At 39.5% G+C, this 22,974-nt stretch overlaps 1 protein-coding gene across 23 annotated transcripts in view; it reads right to left on the reverse strand.

Moving 5' to 3' along the window:
• USP48 (ubiquitin specific peptidase 48) overlaps nt 1-22,974 on the reverse strand; it is a 65,561-nt gene that overhangs the window by 29,143 nt on the left and 13,444 nt on the right. For 6 of the 23 annotated variants that reach the window (XR_014807206.1, XR_014807207.1, XM_084963250.1 and 3 more), the window contains 10 exons: nt 22,545-22,701; nt 17,100-17,227; nt 16,534-16,658; nt 15,927-16,035; nt 14,503-14,636; nt 13,263-13,345; nt 8,357-8,536; nt 5,567-5,692; nt 4,712-4,861; nt 476-673 (listed from right to left, as the gene is read on the reverse strand). Coding sequence is in view for 19 of the 23 variants with exons in the window: in XM_084963250.1 (XP_084819376.1) it covers nt 476-673; nt 4,712-4,861; nt 5,567-5,692; nt 8,357-8,536; nt 13,263-13,345; nt 14,503-14,636; nt 15,927-16,035; nt 16,534-16,658; nt 17,100-17,227; nt 22,545-22,701 (1,390 nt within the window). In the remaining 4 variants the exon portion in view is untranslated. Of the gene's footprint in view, nt 1-475; nt 674-4,711; nt 4,862-5,566; nt 5,696-8,340; nt 8,537-13,262; nt 13,346-14,502; nt 14,637-15,926; nt 16,036-16,533; nt 16,659-17,099; nt 17,228-22,544; nt 22,702-22,974 lie in introns of all 23 variants that reach the window. The other 17 variants (XR_014807205.1, XR_014807204.1, XM_021097702.2 and 14 more) reach the window with 7 other exon arrangements.

A 22,974-nucleotide genomic window follows, 5' to 3' on the forward strand; every position in this document is an offset into this window, starting at 1 on the left:
CAAGAGTATTACTCTGTATAAAGAAGGAACAACAGGATACAAACTCATACAATGTATCTAAAACTATCTATGCCACAAAGTATAATGTTTTACAAGACCACAATCAAATAAGTGAGGTTAATTCATCTGACAACTGGTAATGTTAATTGTTTAAGAGCTTCCTGTGGGTATCAACCAGGCCAATATTTTGAAGCGATTTCTATAAAGTAACAAAATACCGCTAGATGCCATTCTCAAATGTATCCTATTTTGTCCGTTTTCTGGGGGGGGCGGTGTGTGTGGCAGGGGAACAACAAAACTGAAAAACCATTCTTTCTTTCCTAACATTATAAATATACCATGTATAAAGCTGTGTATTAATTCTAGTTGATTTAGCAAGTCCTTTTTGAAAGTGCAGTCTGGGTCAAATGATCATCAAGACGCTATGATGAAGACTTCATGCATTGCTCTTTCTTAAGCAGGCATCTGGAATTACCAGTTAGTCTTGGTCCTCCTCCATATCTACTGTAGAAAATGTCAGCTGCGTATTCAGATATTCTCTTCATAATCGATATTTTATCAGGATGGAGCTTGTCGTGGGAACATAGGCAAGCGTGATTATCGATAGGCTTGGTGGGTGTCGATTCATCCAGCCACTTCTGCAGCCACTCAAGAGAGACAAATTCATAGGGCTCTGAAGACGAAAGCAAGGGAAAGAGTCTATGTACTTTTACAGCTTTTGGACTAAATGACATATTCATTTTCCTCAAAAGACAATGCAAGCTCTTTCCAAAGTTAGCAGAATCAGGAGAATCATTGTTGAGGGGAGACGTGGGATGAGGACAGCCCAGAGCTCCATTTAACTACCATTCATCTGAGTTCAAGGAGCTGTGCAGGGAGGAAGGCGTCTGCACGGTGCCCTGTAAGGTTGGCTGGTATTATTAACCACATTCTACAAAAGAGGCTTCCACAGAGACAAGTGTCTTGCTTGACAGCACAGCAGAGCTCTGATCAGGACATCACGGCTTGCTGACTACAAGCAACAGTCGAAGCCGGCTCAAATCACATAAGCTCACCCCCAGCTATGCTTCTATCAGAAATGATTTTCAAAAACATTTGCCACCAATGTGTGATATGACTGAACGTTAAAATGAGAAGTCTAAGTTCTATATTAAAAATGAACCTCATCAGCTATACAAGTCCATTTCAACCACTGACCTTTTCTTCATCCAAGATGAATTAACAACTATTTAATTTCCCCACCCAAATGCGTATCATGATCGCTTCATTACATTTTTATGTATTTCAAGAACTAAAGCTATTTTAAACAACTTCCAGGATGAAGTGCATTAGAAATGAATCATTATCAATTTTGAACCTGCAAAAATTAAGACAGACCAAACACATCAGTATGAGTTTTAATTTGGGAAAACGAGAGACCCAGAGTTCCGTAAAAGCCAAAATTAAAGATTAAAGGGGCCAACTTTGATTACTTACAAAGATCTCCAGTGAGTCCCAGCATAAAACATAGAAGAAAACATACAGAGGTTGAATTTATAAATGTGTATTATGGTACTACTTCTGATGCCATCTGAGGCTTAGACAACTCAACCCAAAGCCCATTCGACCAACTTCACACTTCCCTCAGAGTCACGAATCTAAAAACTAACTTCTATTTTAAGTTTAGTGGAAGACATTTTGATTTTTACAAAAACAAAATTCAGACTTGTTGGATCTCTTATTTGTGCTAAAACTGTACATCATAAACTGCAAGCCTCCCAACTGGTGCAGCTGCAGAGGAAGAACTAGGGACTGTAAGTTGAGACAAAGTCTAATTCAAGTTCTGCCCCCGAGAAATTGAACTTGAGCAAGTCACTTGAACTCTCTATGCTTCAGGTCTTTTATTTGTAAAATGAAGGTAATAATACCTGCCTTCTACCTACTTCGTAGGGTATGGCTAAATCTAAAAGATATACAAAGCATTTGGAGCATTTCTGGAAGAACAGTGTAACAGAAAAGTTAACTGTACATTCATTCAATATATAAAAGTAGAGACCTTAAGACGCAGGACAGATAGCATGGTTGTGGCACTTTACAATACGTAACGGGATGGTTAAATTCAAAATTACTGACAATTTTACTGCGATTTACAATTTAATCTGTCAGGAATAGAGTGCTCTAGGCATTTTAACAAGACAAAATAAACGATCTCTATTCAAGAAAGCAAAATCAAAGTCTTACAATACCTAATCTTTTCCCAAGGAGAGTCACATAGGTTAAAATTTTTAGTAATTCTCAAGAGACTATCGATGAAGGGATAACAGGACATGACAAAAAACAACAGTCAAGAACAATTCACCAGGTCTTCTCTCACTAACAGGTGGGGAGGGGTGGGATGAGGACAACATGTGCTATTGCCAACTGAAAGAATAACTATGAGTCCTGACTCTTTACAAAGGGAGGGAATCCAGGAAAAATACATTCCCTGCCCAGGGGTGTCCACTGGAATTCAAAGCCCATGGTGACCGTCACAATGATGACCCGACAGCAACAATGAGACTCAAAGGCAGTTAGTTCAAGACCTTTTCCAATTCCACCCAAGTCCTACAGAAAACTTTATACTGTTTCGGTTTTGAGTAGGTTTAACACAAATTCTATGTAATACATGAAGATGAGAAAAAAAGCACATACAACTTTACAGAAAGAAACCGAAATAGAGCTGAGACAGGATCTAACTTGAAGTAACACCATACTTATTAACTCCCCACTTTTCTAGACTTCAGATGCCAGGTGTAAGTGGCTGGAGAATCCTTGGAAAAAGAGCAACAGTGGTCACAGGGGTCTTTCCACTTTCAATGTAAAGAGTTGTATCAATACCAAGAGCTTCCCCAACTATTGGGATCTAGCACTGGTCTCAATAATTAAGGCAGATTCTGCTTGGGCAAAGTTTCTGCACTAGAGAAAGACCCCTGGCAGGTTCTCAAAGATGTTCTCTACTACTGTGATTCCAAAAGCCTGGATAATCAACTAACGAATGGGAATGTGAACTAATTATCAGTTGGAGATAACAAACTACACAAAGTCTTAGCATCGGATGAAGCAGGAAAGCAATTGTTAAAATAGTCAAAGGGAGACGTATTCTATTAGTTCAAAGTTATATATTTCTTCAATGCTGATTTTTGAACTAGAATTTTCTTTTGGAACGTTACGAAGTTTAGAAAGATCGTGGCATCAACAATATTTGACACAACTTACCTACAGATAATCTGATTATTCAGAGACAATTTATTTCAACTTAAAACAGGCTAAAGGGGCTCAGGTTTATATTCTAGGATAAATGACCCTGCTTTTTAATATGTTCACAAAGAAAGATGAGCTTTAGAAAAAGCATTACAGAAGACTTGACTGGCAGCACAAAAACATGGTCATTGGCTTTGAGATCTGACAATATTTTAGGACATGGACTTTCCACCATGTAAGCTTACTGAAAACGGAAAAAATTTATAAAGCTCATAACTTGTAAAAGTACTGATAACATATATTCATATCTGAAGAACATACGCCCAAGTTCTTCTAGATGGAATGAAAACAGGCAAAAGGATTGCAGTGTTAACTTGACACATAACATTTTTGGACCATCCGGTTTTAAAGAATGATTCAAAACAGCCATTTACTTTACACATAGTAAGTCCCTTTCTCTTATCCAGTGAATATGGGAAACTATGAATAACGATCAGAAAATAGGTTTCTAGGTCCCAACTCCTTTGAATAAATTTAGAGATCTGAATTATGTTCATTTTGAAATCATTTCCAGTAAAATCACAATTGGTCTAATTCTTTAGGATAATTCCCACTCCTGAAACAGAGTGAGAATAACAGGTTACAAAGAAAGGTCAGAATCAAATTAAGATATAGTTTAGAAAAAACTTTTGAGAGATACTCTTACAGATGTAGCAATGCATATTCACCTTTTGCTTAAAATTATATCAGTAATGGAAAACTGAGATATCAAAAAGACAAAAACCACAAGTATAATTATGCTTGAGTATTTATTTTCTAAAATTACTAAAATTGCCTCTTTTTAAAGGAGGAGTTGTGTATGGGAAATTCATGCCTATGAAATGACAGAAAACATTACAAATGGCATACCAGCCTTAAAAAGTTGAGGTTTCCTTTTTGAGGCATTAGATAAACTTGAATAAACATACACAGTAAAGGAATGAGTTGCACTATGTGGGATAATTCTTAAGAAATTAGGGGTCAGCAGAAAGCTTCCCTGTTTTTAGAATATTTGACATTAAACTTCAAAATAATCTAATAATATCATTAAACATAGTACAGCTATATAAAGGAATGCCTGTTAATACTGTTAGGGCAAAAAGTACGTAAGGAACTACGCAAACTGCTTCAATGGGTAGCCAAGATTTTTCTCATAAAAACAAGTTAATGTCTCATAAATGAGAAATACCTCCAAGAGTTATATATGCAGAGTGCTGACCTAAACCTCATAATTTATTAAGAGCTTCCCATTATAAACGTACATGATAATGAAAATTATATGGACTGCTACACATTAAGTTACTGCTGGTTTACAGAGTAATTGTATAGTGCATAAGCTGGCATTAATGGATTGTAAGGAAGGGCAGGGAAAAGTCTGTTCATATACATTTGTAAACAAAAAAGAAACAAGGCACTTAATGACAACAGTGCTGTCCCAGAATATCTTACAGACCAGCTCCAGCAGGTAACCTTTGGTACAGCTCCTTAACTTCTTCATGCTTTGCTTTTCCTTTATCCACACTTTGCTTACGCATCTCGGCCATTTCAATACACCACTCCTCAAATTTGGAATTATCCCGATCTACCAGCTCTTGAAGAAAGGCTGATCAGAACAGAAAGACAAAAACAAACAAAAACCCAAAACAAAAAGACTTTAGCCTGTTTTCAAAGAAACAGAACGATGTTGATTTCTCAATTACAGCAAATATTGATTGGTGAAGATTTTGGTGGCAAATTCCTACCGTGGTCTCCCTTTCTGTTAGACATCCAACTTGCAACCATCAAATGGCTCAGAAACACCATTCAAAATAGATGATGCCACAACACAGCACAACATAAGGTAAAATGACAACTAAAGACTGTCTGCTCAGTGGGTTAAGGATCCGGTGTTGCCGTGAGCTGTGGTGTAGGTTGCAGATGTGGCTCAGGCTGCCAGCAACAGCTCCGATCAAACCCCTAGCCTGGGAACCTCCATATGCCATAGGTGCAGCCCTCAAAAGACAAAAGACAAAAAAAACAAAAGCAAACAAAAAAAAAAAACCAACTGCTCTTTAAACTCGTCTTGATTAGCTCTAGGACTTTAATTGCTTTTGCAGTTCTTTAGGAAGCCAGTGGAATAATTCTGCTAAAGGCTCCTTTAGTTTTAAAACCACTTTAAAGCAAGTATGTGATTATATACACTTTCACTATTTACCATATGCAACCAAGCAACCTATCATAATAGATGAAAGTAATGCATTCTTGTCATTGAACTTAATGCACAGTATTCTAAATTAATTGCCTCATGTACTCCTAGAAAATTGCTTACCTGGTACCTGAATAGTGGTGTTGGGCTTTTCTTGAGTTTGTAGCCTATAAACCAACATGTAAGCATTTCGAGAGCAGTGAGTTCCTTTGCCACACTTGGGTTTACGTGTCTGGGACTTAGAAGGTTCTGCTGAGATAAGAGAAATGAAAGGATGACAAAATTAGAACGCCTATCGTTTGTTCATTATTTTGCATGGAAGGGGGATGGGGAGGGTCATAAAAAACAATTCCTATAATACAAACTCAAGATACTTTGAAAAGCAGAGCAGGTTAAGGATTTGGCACTGTCACTGCAGCAGCCTGGGTCGCTAACTGTGGTGCTGGTTCAATCCCTGGCCTTGGAACTTCCAGGTGGCTAAAAAAACCCAAAAAAAAAACAACCAAAAAATCCAAAACAATATAAATTAAGTAGGCTCAATTAAGTTTCTCAATGTTTAAACCTGTTGTTAATCCATCTTGCCTGCATATTCCATTTTTAAAAACTGAAACTATTTTTCCCGATGACCTATCTGAACCAAAATACTTAATTGCCCAAAGAAACAAAACGGAATGTTCCCCCCACAATGAAATGAAATACCAAGATTAGCCAATAAGCATTCGCCCATAAGCATTCCATTTGCCAGTGAATTCGGTGGCAAATAGAAAACAACATCTTCAAATTGAGTTTGATTTATCCCAGGTCAACCTTCCAAGGAATATGAGGCCAGGACATCTTGGAGGAAATCAATGACCAGACCCTCACTTCACTATGTACTTTTCTAAAATTCATCTGTCTCAAAGTTGAGGTCCCACTGATGGTTTCCTCCTTATCTTTCAGTCTCCCACTTTACAAAAGAAAGACACAAATTAATTCTTACTTTGTGACAAAAAAAGACCCATCTCATAAAAAGATATATTTAGAGTTAAATTTTGCTGTGTTTAATAAAATATATAACATATTGGTTTGATCAATTATGTAGTGATAATTAAAAAAAAAAAGAAAGGAGTTCCCGTCGTGGCTCAGTGGTTAACAAATCAGACTAAGAACCGTGAGGTTGTGGGTTTGATTCCTGGCCTTGATCAGTGGGTTAAGGATCTGGCATTGCCGTGAGCTGTAGTGTAGGTCGCAGATGTGCCTCAGATCTGGAGTTGCTGTGGCTCTGGCGTAGGCCGGCAGCTACAGCTCCAATTCAACCCCTAGCCTGGGTGGGAACCTGCATGTGCCACAGGAGCGGTCCTAGAAAAGGCAAAAAAAAAAAGAGAGAGAGAGAGAGAGAGAAAAAAACCTCAATCCAAAGGAAATTTCTAACTATTTGGAGCTTTAAGTTAGAGAAAACTTAGTATATTTCATTAGAAAAACATTCTGCAGGGTCAGTATAATTGAAACACTGGTATGGGAAACCATCCGCAAAGTGGGATCTGAGCGGCATCTGTGACCTATACCACTGCCCATGGCAATGCCGGACCCTTAACCCAGTGATTGAGGCCAGGGATGGAATCCACATCCTCATGGATACTGGTTAGTCAGATTCATTTCCACTGAGCCACAACGGGATCTCCTATAGGAGAACTTCTAATGTGAAAGTCTGGCTTGAGCACCACAAAGAGCATGAAAGCCCAGCACACCTCCCACTTTCTCTTTTCCAGCTTCACTGAGGTCTAATCAATAAAAATGGTATACATAAAAAATAAAGAACACTTCAAATTACAAGAAGAGAGCTACCACATGAATACCTGCAAAGATTACCCATGCCTTGAAAGTCACCCCAACTGCCTATACCTCCACCTTGGGAAAGTGGTTCTGATCCTTTAAGAACCGTTGCAAGGGAGTTCCTGTCATGGCTCAGCAGAAATAAATCTGACTAGCATCCATGAGGACCCAGGTTCGGTCCCTGGCCTCACTCAGTGGGTTAAGGATCCGACATTACTTTGAGCTGTGGTGTAGGCCACAGACATGGCTCAGAACCCCCTATGCTGTGGCTGTGGTGTAGGCCAGTGGCTACAGCTCCAATTTGACCCGTAGCCTGGGAACCTCCATGTGCTGTGGGTATGGTTGTAAAAAGACCAAAAAAAAAAAAAAAAAGAACCCTTGCAGGACACATACCTATGCCCATTCCTTTTCTCTTTTTTGCATCCCATACCTCGAGCCTCACCCTAAAATGACAGTGATGACTCAAACAAGATTGCTCCTAATGGAAGACCTGTCCACTCCATTAGGTAATATATGGGAATTTTGGCCCAAGAAAACTGCGAAAAGAGCTACACACTAGAATATTATTCAAGTATCTTTTACAGCAGACCTCATTGCTACCCAACAGAAAGCAGCTTATTCCGCAGAGGCACCTGCTCCGCACTTTAGAAATGGGGTAAGACTAAGATACCTCATAGGAAGAAGCAGACCTTGTCCTGGAAATGATGTTCCCCTGCCATACTCTACTTCCCCCAAATCAATGTCCTGACCCAAAGAAAAGGACTATGTAAAGCCTGCTATATTAAATTGACTACTTATTATTTTTAGCTTAATACTGACCAACTTCTATGCTTAGCTGCCCACAATCAACTTGGTAATTGAAAATTACACATAGGCCTTCAAAACTGTCCTGAAGACATTATGGAAATCATTTCTAGCACAAAATCATTTTTTAAAAATTCAAACATTGATATAAAAGATATTCAGGGACGTCATATGTTTAAGAAATGAAAATAGCCTTGAAGAGTCCGTAACAATTGTGGGCCATAATAAATGATCATAAACAATTCTGGTTAAAAAAAATTGTATTTTAAAAGGGCACTCACAACTTAAAGGTTTTACCTAGATCTTCCTCAATCCCTAGTTGTAATTTCTTGCCCTCCATCTTTTCTATGTCTTCGTCATTAAACTTGTACCATTCGCCGGACTGCGGATCCTTCACGTGGGCGATGTAGTGACCAGAGTAAGCGCTCACGCCTCTGTGTATGAGGACTGCACTGAGTTCATACACATAGGACCCACCTAGGGGAGGAGAAAGGGAGAACATGAGGGAAATTATGGATAACATTTTTTCTTCTTATAGCCTGAATTACAATGACTGCATTTATTTATGCATCTGATATTATTCAAAATACATCACCTAAGAATTTAAAAATTTAGTCTTATAAAGTAATGCAGTGATCATCTTAAGCAGCCCACTGTAGATGCAAAACGTACGGAAGGAAAGCTATGGCATTCTGGGCACTTGGGGTTAGGAAGCTACTCTGCAGGATATGTTGCCTTTATGCATAAACTGAAGGAGCCGTATGCCTACAAAGATTCGCCTGATCACGGAGTTTCCATCATGGCTTATCAGAAATGGATTGGACTAGCATCCAAGAGGTCTGGGGTTTGATTACTGGCCTTGCTCTGTGGGTTAAGGATCTGGCATTACCGTGAGCTATGGTGTAGGTCGACTGGCTCCTGCGTTGCTGTGGCTGTGGCATGGGCCAGCAGCTACAGCTCTGATTCCACCCCTACCCGGGGAACCTCCATATGCCGTGGGTGTGGCCCTAAAAAACCAAAAACCAAAAAACAAAACAAAAAGAATTGGCTGATCAATTTGTTACAAAAATTAATGATACAAACTAGTAATTGCAAATCTAAAAGGCTATTGTTTCCAGAATAAAGAAAACATGTCTTTGCTGTACAGCAGAAATTGACAGAACATTGAAAATCAACTATAATAGAAAAAAAAATGAAAAAAGGAAGCATGTTTTTAAAAAATTAGAGGGAGTTCCCTTTGTGGCTCAGCAGTTAATGAACCTGACTAGAATCCATGAGGATGCAGGTTCCATTTCTGGCCTCACTCAATGGGTTAAGGATCTGGTGTTGCCACGAGCTGCAGTGTAGGTTACAGACACGGCTCAGATCATGCCTTGCTGTGGCTCTGGCATAGGCCAGCGGCTGTAGCTCTGATTCAACCCCTGGGAATTTATAGCCTGGGAACTTCCTATGATGCAGGTTCAGCCCTAAAAAGCCAAAAAAAAAAAAAAAAAAAAAAAAAATAGGAATCCTCTTGTGGCTTAGTGGGTTAAGGATCCAGCCTTGTCCCTGCAGTGGCTTGGGTTGCTGCTGTGGTGTGGGTTCAATCCCTGGCCAGGACATATGGACATATGTCATTAAGTTTAACTGCTTTCAAAATAGGTAGAGACAGGAATTCCCACTATGTCACAACGGGATTGATGGTGTCTCTGAAGCATTGGAACACAGGTTTGATCCCTGACCCAGCATAGGAGGTTAAGGATTTGGTGTTGCCAAAGCTGTGGCATAGGTCACAACTGCAGCTCACACCTGGCTGGGGAACTCCATATGCCTCAGGGGAGCCACACACAAAAAAAACACAAACATGTAGACAAGACAAATAGGGGAGTTCCCTCTATGGCCCAGTGGGTTAGGAACCCTACTGTAGTGGCTGGAGTGTAGGTCAGCATAGGTTATAGCTGAGGCTCAGATTCAATTCTTAGCTGGGGAACTTCCATATGCTCTTGTGTGGCCAAAAAAGAAGCTGATGCAAATTTGTTTTGTTTGGGGTTTTTTGTCTTTTTACCTTTTTTGTGGCATGTGGAGGTTCCCAGGCCAGGGGTCCAAATGGAGCTGTAGCCATTGGCCTATGCCACAGCCGCAGCAATGCTAGATCCAAGCCACCTCTGCAACTTACACCACAGTTCACACCAACACCGATCCTTAACCCACTGAGCAAAGCCAGGGACTGAACCCAAGAATTCATGGATACTAGTTGGGTTCATTAATCCCTGAGCCACGATGGAAACTCCGCAAATTTGAATTTAAGTAATTAGGAATGTCATTTCACATATTTGATGAACGAATCCAATTAATAATCAAAATTGTTAATTTTATTGGTACAAATTTGAAATTCTCCAAAATAAAAAGGTTGAGAATACAGTCACACCTAAGGTGTTTTTCTCCAGGGTTACTGGCCCAGTTGAAGGAGCAGAGGAGACAGATTAAGACTTCACCATGGGTTAGGTTTTCCCTGGCAATATCCCATGAGGCAAAGCGTAAACTAAAACATCATGTTTAAGGGTGCAAGCTCAGATAGTGAAACGCTAAAGCAAAAAAAATAAAAAAGGAGTGACTGCTATTAAGAGTCACATTATTGACAGTTCTCCTGTGGTGCAATGAAGTAAAGATCTGGCATTGTAACAGCTGTAGCTCTTGTTACCACTGTGACACAGGCTCAATCCCCAGCCCAGGAACTTCCACATGCCACGCATGGCCAAAAAACAAAACAAAAAAACAAACAAAAACAAAACAAACAAAACATCTTTATCTTTTAGATCTTTTCCATTTGTGTGGTTACATGTGTATGGACACATATAAATAAGAATATAAAAAAATATAAATACTGGTTATCTGGGAGACTGAATTACAAGAGCTTTTTATTTATAACTCTTCCCTATGATTTCTGAATTTTCCTATTACCTACTATAAAATCTGTGCAACTGTAAAAGGTTAATTTGTTTCTAGTGTTCTACTTACGAAGTAATCCATTTGTATGGCAAACATTAAAACAACAGCCTGTGAAAGACAGGCCTATACTTACAAACTACTGAATTAATTTTACCAGTCATAGGTTATAATTCTAAAATAAGAATTTTGGGGGGAGGAGTTTCCATTGTGGCTCAGCAGTAGTGAACCCAACTAGTATCCGTGAAGATGCGGGTTTGATCCCTGGCCTTGCTCATTGGGTTAAGGATCCAGCTGTGGTGTAGACTGCAGACATGGCTCAGATCTGGCATTGCTGTGACTGTGGCATGGGCAGGCAGCTACAGCTCTGATTTGACCCCTAGCTGCAGGTGTGGCTCTATAAAGAAAAAAAAAAAAAAAAAAAAAAAGAGTTTTTTTTTGGCTGCACCCAGGGCACATGGAAGTTCCTAAGTCAGGGATGGAATCCAAGCCACAGCTGTGGCAATGTTAGATGCTTAACTCACTGCATTAGGCCAGGGATCAAACATTCACCACCACAAAGACAACAAAGGATCCTTAGCTGCTATGCCATTTAAAAAAGTTACACTTAGTAAGCCAGCGAACTAAAAGTAAACATAAATATGGGTTTTTTTTGACCTGTTAAAGTTAAAAGTTTACTTTACAGCATAAATTGGACAAATATAATAAATTTAGTAACAGTAACTATTCAAAACCACAGGCTGGCGTCAAGGAAAATAATAATTCTACATCTCTTACGTTTGTGACCCCAAGAAACCACTAAACTATCAAGCTTCTCTAATTTGAAATAACTACCTAAACAAAGGAAGAAGGAAGCAAACTACCATATAAAACTGCAGCTAAATTTATTCATTAAGCTAAAGAGAACAGCAACAAAGTCCAGCAGCAATGTCTACAGTAGTTTATTTCTTCCAGACATGTCAATTTTAAACCAAAGTACTGATTAGAGTATCATACATTTTAAGGCTTAAATATATACATAACTTCCTCAACCTCCCCAATCATTTCTTTGAAGGTTTTACTTTATGGCTTGTTTGTTTTTTTCATTTTTGGTTTTTTTTTTGTCTTTTCCTTTCTAGGGCTGCTCCCGTGACATATGGAGGTTCCCAGGCTAGGGGTCTAATCAGAGCTGTAGCTGCAGGCCTACGCCAGAGCCACAGCAACACGGGATCCGAGCAATATGTCCGAGTTCCACAATGGGAACTCCTATGGCTTGTTTCTATAAGCTGCCACCAGAAACATTTTATGGATAAAGTTTGAAATAATTTCTGTATTAAATTGTACATTAAATCTGTACAATCTTAGGAAAAGTAAAATGATTTCTCCACCATGAGGAGCAGAAACCAAGGGCAATCCTGTTTGAGACTCACAAAGGGCCAAGGTGTGGGGGAGGGATAAATTAGCAGTTGGGAGAACATATACACACTACTATACATAAAATACATCAACAGCAATGACCTACTTGGAAAAGGATTTGAAAAATAAATATGTTCTATATAACCTACATGGAAAAGGAATCGGAAAACACACAAACACACACACAAACCGAATCACTTTGTTGTATACCTGAAACTAACACAACACTGTAAATCAATTCTACCTCAATCAAAAAAAAAAGAAAAAGAAAAATCATCCTGTTTGGTAAGGTGAAGCCTTCCAAAAGTAGTACATTATTAGCGACTATACCAAAGCATCCTACAACTTATCAGTGGTCGTAGATATGAATAATGACAGCATAAATATTGGAACTAGGCCGCCTAATGTCTCTGACAAAAAAACTTTTTGAGAAAGATGGAGTTCTCAAGGTGCAGCAGGTTAAGGATCCGTCATTGGCACTGCTGTGGCTGGACTCAGATCCCTGGAACAGGAATTTCCACATGCCATGGGGGGCAGGCAAAAACAAACAAGTGAGTGGTGGCAGCCAGGAGATCCTTGATTTGGGGAGGAATTATAGAGTGTTGAGGCTAAAGTATCAAGAGTGAGTTCAGGAAGAGCAAAATATATTTTTCATTTTTTTATTCTTTTACACCCTTAATTATATAGGTATTGATGAACCATCTAATCTTTATTATGTAGTCACTCACGTAAAATGGAAGTAACATCTCAGCTTGCCTAAAATGCCCTTCTTCCCACAGATGAATATAAACTTTAGTAGTAAACTGCTATTCTGTAGTCAATACAAGTAGATCACTAGTCACAGTCTCTGAGCATAATTACCGCTGCTTGGTATAAATATTACCTTTGTGTTCCACATAAGGCTCCATATCCAAAATTTCTGAGAAGCCAATGTAGGTATTCAGCTTTTTCTTATGTCCAGTTTGCCTAACCAAAAAGAAAGCTAATTGTATTTATATGTAAAACAACCATAAAACAATGTATAAGCTCTATCAGCTATTTATTAAAATAGCAGCTAGGTAGATTTCACTTAGCAATCTTGTTCAAAACATTAATACTGCCTTAGAATTGGGCAATAAACAACCAAAAAGCTAAAAAGTATGATTTTAAAGTGCTAATTCCAGACAGCACATTTCCAGAGGTTTTATTACAAAAGAAACCAGATGTTCCTGCCTTACAGAAGAAATGCACATGTAAAAACATTGCCTGACTTATAAAAATGAAAGACATATCCTCATGGGAACAGTGCAGGGTGGTGGTTGAGTAATACTGTAGTGAGCAGAAAATTTACTTGAGTTCTTATATGATAATAAAGAAAGTCAAGGTAACTCAGTTCCTACCTAAATGTTTGCTTTTCCTTTGAAGTTTTTAGTGATTTTTTCAGAAAAAAAAAATCTATTTTTCTAGTTCTTTTTGTTTGTTTTGTCCTTTTGTCCTTTTAGGGCTGCACCAGCAGCATATGGAGGTTTTCAGGTTAGGGATCTGATGGGAGCTACAGCTGCCGGCCTACGCCCCACAGCCACAGCAACTTGGGATCTGTGACCTACACCACAGATCATGGCACCGCCTGATCCTTAACCCACTGAGCGAGGCCAGGGATTGAACCCACAACCTCATGGTTCCTAGTCGGGTTCGTTTCTGCTGCACCATGATGGGAACTCCTCTAGTTCTTAATTATATATGACTGGCTCTTTAAGAATATTAGGAAAAATCACAAAATACTGGCATTTCAAAATGTAGGCTCCATCTATTAACTTTCATCCCCAAATTCTCTTTTTTTTTTTTTCCCTCTTTTGGCCACCCCGTGTGTTTTTGAGTTCCTGGGCCAGGGATCAGATCCGAGCCACAGTTGTAACCTATTCAGCAATGCTGGATTCTTTAACCCACTGTTCTTGGCCGGGGATCGAACCTGCATCCTGGTGCTGCAGAGAAGACACTGATCCCATTACGCCACAACAGGAACTCCTCCATCCCCAAATCTTGAATTTCAAATCTGAAGTATTGCACTGCCTTATCTATCTGTAGTAAAATCTGTACATATAAGTCCACAGTGATCAACAAACACTATGAGTTGCACAATTTACCTGTCAAAGACAAAACGCATTAGCTGTAAGTTCAGAGTACAAGGAAGACTAAGGAGTCGGATCTTCCTTGTTGCATTCTGTTTGCTTTGACAGTTTTCACAAAAGTATCGATTGTCTCCTTCTAGTTTTTCTTCCTGATCAGGAATAAGATGTATTAGTTAAAAAAAAAAAAAAAAAAAAAAAAAAAAAAAAAAAAAAAACCAAGATGGAAAGATGTTTAAGTGATCAAATCTCTGATGCAAATTATAATTTCATTTTATTCAATAGTCTATTCAAGCTATTTAAGATCAAGTTATAAATAATGAACAACACACAAGATTATGAGCTTAGCAGTGACATTACTGATTTGAATACAATGATTTATAACTGACATTTCTCTTTCCAAAATGTGTGATTTTTAGAATACTTGTTTTAGGTTCTTTTTCCTGATAATCCCATTTCTGGGAATTTTAAGGAAGTAGATATAAAAAAGAGATCATTCCCACTTTGATGCAGCAAAATTAATTTAGTTTTCTAAATTAGTTTTTCTTTTAGCTGTTTATATATTTTGGATATTAACCTTTCACTGGTCACATAATTTGCAAATATTTTTTCCCACCCAGGAAGCTGTCTTTTCATTTTGTTGGTGATCACCTTTGCTATGCAAAAGCTTTTAGGTTTAATTAGGTCCCATTTTTTAATTTTGCTTGTTTCCTTTGCCTTAGAGTCTGATCCAAAAAATATTGCTACAATTTATGTTAAAGAGGGTTCTACCTATATTTTCTTCTAGGAGTTTTATGATTCCAGTCTTATATTTAGGCCTTTAATCCATTTTGAGTTTATTTTTGTATATGGTGTGAAAATAAATTTTAAAATATTGAAAACTACAAGTGGAAACTACACATGGGCATCGCAATACAAAATTATATACAAATTCATACACACACACAGTTAAAATTACTGAAACATGTACATGACATAAAGTGTGCAGAAAAATTCAGTATTAGAGCTAATGGTAGTTTCTTTTTAAATTCTTCCTTTATGTTTTTATAACAGCTTTTTGGTTCAGATTACTCTAAGATGTTAGTGCAACCACTTTTTGATGTAAAAAAAATTTGTATTCAACATGTTATAGTTCTCATTAAATGAAAAAGTAAATTAACCTACAGTTTAATTACATTTTCTTATTCTCTTAACCTCCAGTCACACAAGACTTCCCACATACATAACTCTATACATAAAATAACCTGAAACAGCCAAAAATTACTTTAAGATGCAGCCTACTTCAATACTGTATAGCTTACAAAGTTGCTTCTAGATCATTACAGATAACTCACATATTAAAAAAACTGAAATGAATTTATCCATTAAATTAACAAAAAAAATCAGAACAGTATTTAAGTGTTACTAACAGAAACAATGCACACACCAAAATTAGAATATACCTTCAAAAATTCCGAGATACAATCTGTCAACTGTTTGTGGCCTTGGATATTTAACTCCAGTTCATAAAACTTTGATAAAAGCTTAGATTCTCTGCCACACTGATTACAACTATAATAAAAGAGAGTGATAAAGATCAGAATAGGAAAAGCGTTAAGGTTCTACTGTATCACATCCTGGAAATACAGAAATAAGCATTTATTACCTTAGTTCTTTCATAGCAATCATTTGTGCTACGTGTATTCAAAAACTATATAAAAACAAATTGATTGGTGAGGCCACATCTTTTATGATTACAATAATGTTTCAGCGTTATTTATTCCTGCTCTTAATATTCCAGTTGGATCCAATCTTAGGCTTTCAGCCTATACCAGCCATAAAATAAACAGCAAGAGCTTAGCCAGAAACAGTTCCCAACACCTGGATGGGTTCAACTGCAATTATCAAGTCAGTTGTTTACATGTTCCCATGGAAATGTATTACTATAAATACTTCAGGTCCCATGATAAGCCACTAAAGCCAAAACCTGGAACTGAACTAAAAATGAGAAGACATAGGAGCAACCGGACTTAGAATAAAATGTATCATGAAAAGCAGAAACATACTTACACAGTTACATAAGCATACTCCCCACAAAACTGTTGTTGGACAATGTTTCGAACATCTGGATTCTTTTGTTTAGACAAAGTATCTTCCAGGAGAGACATAAAGAGCTTTGAAAATTCTTGTGCATCCTTCAAGTTTGGGTTTATAAGAAAAAGAAAAAAATCATATTGCTTTTCTACTTCTGTTACAAACAGTAGTATGTTAAATAACCCAGAAACTATCTGGACTTTGAAATTAGCATATTTCTTGGCAGTGCCCAAAGCATGTGGAAGTTCACAGGCCACAGCAGCAACCCAAGCCACTGCAGTGATAATGCCAGATCCTTAGCCCACTGCGCCACAAGTGAACTTTTAATTACCATTTTTGAACAAGGACTAGAGCTGTGCTGAATCAGCTTGTGCCTACATAGGTATTTTCAGAAATGGGATCAAGGAAAATGTGTAATATACAGAAGAATAAATGCTCCTGTTCAAAAACAGAAAAAAACTAATTTAAAAAAAATTTCCTCATTTCCTTCTATAAACATTATAAGGAATACTTTTTATATTAAAAAAATAAAAGGCTCTTACCTGTTGCTGCCCTGTGTCCAAACCCAAGGCTTTTACAAATCCCGATGGATCAATGTATCGCCTATTACTGTTTTGCAACAAGGCAAATAAGTACTGGAGATGCTCACAAATCGTCTGAGGCTCATAGTCTATTAAAGAAATGTTTTTTAAATCTGTTACTTTTTATTTTAATTAAAAAAAATTGTTTTGCCTTTTTTTTTTTTTTTTTTTTTTTTTTTTTTAAAGGGCCACACTGTGGCATATGGAGTTTCCCAGGCTGGGGGTCAAATCGGAGCTATAGCCACCAGCCTACGCCACAGCCAAGCTTCATCTGCCACTTACACCACAGCTCTCAGCTACACCAGATCCTTAACCCAGAGCAAGGCCAGAGATTGAACTTGCATCCTCATGGATACTAGTCAGATTCGTTTCTGCTAAGAAACGATGGGAAATCTGACTATTATTAAATTTTTTTAGGGCTGCACCCAAGGCATATGGAAAACTCCCAAGCTAGGGGTTGAATCGGAGCTGCAGCTGCCAGCCTACACCACAGCCGCAGCAATGGTGGATCTGAGCCAAGTCTGGGACCTGTACCACAGCTCACACAATTCCAGATCCTTAACCCACTGCATGAAGCCAGGGATCGAACGTGCATCCTCATGGATACTAATCAGGATCGTCACCACTGAGCACAACAGGAACTCTTAAAATGTTACTTTTTTAAAAAATGGATTCCTCCTCATATGAAAACACAATTAAACACCCTTCTTAGTTTGGGGGGGGGGATGTGCTTGGGCTGTGGGATGGAAATCCTGTGAAATCAGATTGTTACGATCATTATATGACTACAGATGTGATAAAAAAATTAAAAAAAAAACACCCTTCTTCCAAACTATATTTGTACTTATTTTCGTTTTTAAACTTTTAAAGAAACAAATTTGTAATCATGTCTTTCTGAAACAGTGAAACAGCCGTGGCTGTCTATCTATACCTCCCAAAAGCAAGGGGCTATACATGTTACAACAATAGCAATCCTGACTATAGTTTACAGAGTGTTGAATCGCACTGAAATGCTCAGTCCTATAATAAAAACTATACTATATTTACCACTTGCATGAAATAGCCAATCGTTTTGTATCCTTTTTAGGGCTACATCTGCAGCATATGGAAGTTCCCAGGTTAGGGGTCGAGTCAGAGCCACAGCTGCTGGCCTACTCCACAACCACAGCAACATAGGATCCGAGCTACATCTGCGACCTACACCATGGCTCACAGCAATGCTGGATCCATAACCCACTGAGTAAGCCCAGGGATCAAACACACCTCTTCATGGATACTAGTTAGGCCCATTACCACTGAGCCACAACAGGAACTCCCCAAATACTTTTAATATAATCTCATTAATGTGAACCTGCCACAACCAGAGCAAATGACTGCAATCTCAGGGAACAGTGGTTTAAACCTGAAGAACGTAATGATTTTAGTTTAAAAATCCTAAAAAAGGTAAGAGTTCCCATTGTGGCACAGTGTTAACAAACCCAACTAGTACACATAAGGATGTGGGTTTGATCCCTGGCCTTGCTCAGTGGGTTGGGGATCCAGCTTTGCTGTGAGCTGTGACGTAGGTCGCAGACTCAGCTCAGATCTGGCATTGCTGTGGCTGTGGCGGTGGCAGAGGCCAGCAGCTGCAGCTCTGATTCGACCCCCTAGCCTGGAAACATACGCTGCAGTTGTGGCCATTAAAAAAACAAATAAATTTTTTAAAATTTAAAAAACCTAGGAGTTCCCATCGTAGCGCAGTGGTTAACGAATCCGACTAGGAACCATGAGGTTGTGGGTTCGATCCCTGGCCTTGCCCAGTGGGTTAAGGATCTGGCGTTGTCATGATTTGTGGTGTAGGTTGTAGATGAGGCTCGGATCCTGCATTGCTGTGGCTCTGGCATAGGCCGGCGTCTACAGCTCCGATTAGACCCCTAGCCTGGGAACCTCCATATGCCACGAGAAGTGGCCCTAGAAAAGGCAAAAAGACCAAAAAAAGAAAAAAATTTTTTTTACAAAACCTAAAATTTCACTTCCAGTTTCTATGAGTAGGGGAAAGGTATGTCAATAGTAAGCACGGATCTAAAAGACTTCATTTCAGGAGTTCCCGTCGTGGCGCAGTGGTTAACGAATCCGACTAGGAACCATGAGGTTGCGGGTTCGGTCCCTGCCCTTGCTCAGTGGGTTAACGATCCGGCGTTGCCGTGAGCTGTGGTGTAGGTTGCAGACGCGGCTCGGATCCTGCGTTGCTGTGGCTCTGGCGTAGGCTGGCAGCTCCAGCTCCGATTTGACCCCTAGCCAGGGAACCTCCATATGCCGCGGGAGCGGCCCAAGAAATAGCAACAACAACAACAACAACAAAAGACAAAAAAAAAAGAAAAAAAAAATAAAAAAATAAAAGACTTCATTTCATTGCTTTTTAGCTCCAAATCTACCCTTCTTTGCCAGCTTTGTGCTGAGATGAACTCCTTGCCATCTAGTGCAAGGTTAAGCCTTGTCAGCAGAGGGCGCTGGGGGGTTCAGTAGTGCCTCTCATCAGGCTCTGAGGGCCAAAGCTCTCAGGGCTCCAGGTTCTTTCAGACAGCAGCTTTCCCAGCACCTCCTCTAGTATCTTCAGTTCGCTGCCTCTGGTGAGGCACTTCCTCCTGAATAACCACCTTGTGAACGACCTCCTGGACACTCTCTTAGGCACCCCCCCAATCTCCCTGAGGCCAGTTTCCAGCGAGGAAACCCACTGAGGCACCCCAGCCCCTTTTGGGCCATCCGGTGAGCACGGGCAGTGCTTTCTCCAGTGAGGTCTCATCTCAGTCCTGGTCAGTGGGGGTGGGGGACTGTTCCTTGCATGATCTTTTTCAGTCCTAGGGGTAGTAGCTGGCCCCCACATCTGCTTGACCGATTTTTTTTTAGCCTGTAACCTACACCACAGCTCACGGCAACACGGATCCTTAAGCCACTGAGCAAGGTCAGGGACCAAACCCGCAACCTCATGGTTCCTAGTCGGATTTATTAACCACTGAACCACGACGGGAACTCTGGCTTGACAGATTTTTTAGAGAGTGTTTTTTCAAGTCCTTTGAAATTCTTACTAACCAATTCCCCCATTACTCTAAATTCCTGTTAAAAATTCTTTCTCTGTTCAAATCATTGTGTAGCTTGCCTCCTGATTGTCTGAGTGCTTTATCTCTTTGCTACCTATTCTGAAAGGAAGTCAGTATTTCATTTGTAAAATAAAGATAAAAATCTTACTTCCTGGGGTGCAAGGGCTATACAGGATGTTAAAAGCTGTTCAAGTTAGGTTTGCATCTACTCCAACTTTCTTATTTCACAGGTTAGATAACTTATCCTCTACTGGTTTTCTTAACTGTAAAATAACAGAGTAGTGGAGCTAGAACCAGAGCTCAGATCCCACCATTTCTAGCATAAACCCTTTTCACTGCACTGTGCCTATTAATAGCACCAGAAATGCACATTCTTTTTTTTTTTTTTTTGGTCTTTTTGCTATTTCTTGGGCCGCTCCCTCGGCATATGGAGATTCCCAGACTAGGGGTCAAATCGGAGCTGTAGCCACTGGCCTACAACAGAGCCACAGCAACTCGGGATCCGAGCAGCGTCTGCAACCTACACCACAGCTCACGGCAACGCCGGATCATTAACCCACTGAGCAATCGCAGGGACCGAACCCGCAACCTCATGGTTCCTAGTCAGATTCGTTAACCACTGCGCCACGACAGGAACTCCGAAATGCACAATCTTATCAGAGATCAAGGTGAAGGATTGGTGAAATATGAGAGTCTAAGTGTTTAGAAATTTTTATTTTTATTTTGTCTTTTTTTTAGGGCTGCACCCGTGGCATATGGAGGTTCCCAGGCTAGGGATCGAATCGGAGCTGTAGCTGCCTGCCCACGCCACAGCCACAGTGATGCTGGATCCGAGCCATGTCTACAACCTACACCACAGCTCATAACAATGCCGGATCCTTAACACACCGAGTGAAGCCAGGGATTGAACCTGTGTCCTCATGGGTACAAGTTGGGTTCGTTAACCACTAAGCCATGACGGGAACTCCCAGAAAAAAAATTTTTTAATTATTTTTTTACAGTTGCAACCTGTGCCACAGATAGGGCAACGGCAACAGCAGATCCTTAACCTGCTGTGCATGGACGCTTCCAACACTTCTGGAAGATACATATTAAAACTGTAACACCCAAAGAAGGCCATGGTACAGCGTTTCACAAAACAGAAATTTAGTTTCACTTATTATTTAGCTGTCTTCTCATCGGTGAATTTATAATTCAGTAAAAAAAAAAAAAAAAAAAAAGACTAGAAATTAAAAATGATCTGTTTTTCATTATTCATCCTTTACACACACTAATTCTTTAAATAGCTACTACTGGAGTTTGTCGTGGTGCAGTGGAAACAAATCTGACTAGGAACCATGAGGTTGCGGGTTCGATCCCTGGTCTTGCTCAGTGGGTTAAAGGATCTGGCTTTGCTGTGAGCTGTGGTACAGGTCACAGACGTGGCTCAGATCTGGCATAGGCTGGCAGCTACTGCTCCGATTAGACCCCTAGCCTGGGAACCTCCATATGCCGCAGATGTGGCCCTAAAAAGACAAAAGACAAAAAAAAAGACAAAAGAGTCAAGGGTTCCAAACCTGGATCTCGCAGACCTGTATATAATCTTAAAATACTCACTTCCTCTACCCCCCAGCTTTGAGGGAAAAAAGGCTGGTTCATCTCATGTTAGTTTCATCTCAAAGAGAATAATATCTAATTAGAAATATCAATTAGGAGTAACAATTCACATATGCCTGAAGAAAAGTAAATAATTCCAGTAGGAACAGTTTGAAACTGACTTCTAAATTTGCCAAGAGTGTAGTTGCTTATTAGTAGCTTATTTTGCCAAGGTTGGTTAACTTCATTTTGGAGGGTATTTTTGTTAAAACCACCTATTTAGAAATCAGACAAAAGACTGGTGGGAGTTTTCTTGTGGCGCAGCAGGTTAAGGAGCTGGCATCACTGCAGTGGGCTTGGGTTCAAGCCCTGGCCCAAGAACTTCTAAATGCTGTAAGTGTGGCCGAAAACGACAAAAGATTGGTTACATGAAAGTATTAAGTCTCTCAAACTAGTTAGAACAGTAAAAAGCTCTCCTGCTTTACTGACTGTTGCTTTTGTTTTCTAGCTGCGCTCAAAGAGAATGTGGAACCAGAGGCACAAGAGTGGCCCAAGCTACTGTAGTGACAACACGGTATCCTTAACCAGCTGCGCCACAAGACAACTCCTACTGACAGATTTTTATCAACCACTGCAATCACAATGTATTACACAGAGAAACTGTGGTTGAAGTTTCCTCTGTATGGTTGGTTCAAAGTGGTTTAGCCGGCAATATGCTCACAAGCAAGCCCTCCCCAAGGCCTTGCCCACTAACCTTTCTCTTCCTGGACACCATCTCCCATCATGTAGTCACTACAGGTACTTGGACATAAGTAGAGTGCCTGCCGAAGCTCCAGGTTGAGAAACCACACTTGAAGAAACGTGTTGACATAACAAGTAGCTCCAAGGTTAGTGAGGCCCACAAATGAGTTCTACAAAAATATAAAATTTACAGTTATAGCACCAATTTCCTTTTAAATTAAAAAAAAAAAAAAAAAACTCTTAAGAAACATTTTTTTTAATTGAGTAAGAATGTGCTAAGTTGTTTCAACCAATACATCCCCATAAGCCTGTCCTGGAAAAGCTTAGGGCCTATTGTCATGACATCCCCACTGGGGTTAACCACGGGCGGTAGGAGAGACTTCGGACAGCACCACATCTCGAGTCTTCGCGTCATCTTCTACTCCATCCGTTTAAATCTAAAC

The sequence above is a fragment of the Sus scrofa genome, chromosome 6 (genome assembly GCF_054392235.1).
Source record: "Sus scrofa isolate SSC_HxYL_T2T_F1_AM1 chromosome 6, Sscrofa_HxYL_maternal_Yorkshire_Landrace_v2.0, whole genome shotgun sequence".
NCBI lineage: Eukaryota > Metazoa > Chordata > Mammalia > Artiodactyla > Suidae > Sus > Sus scrofa.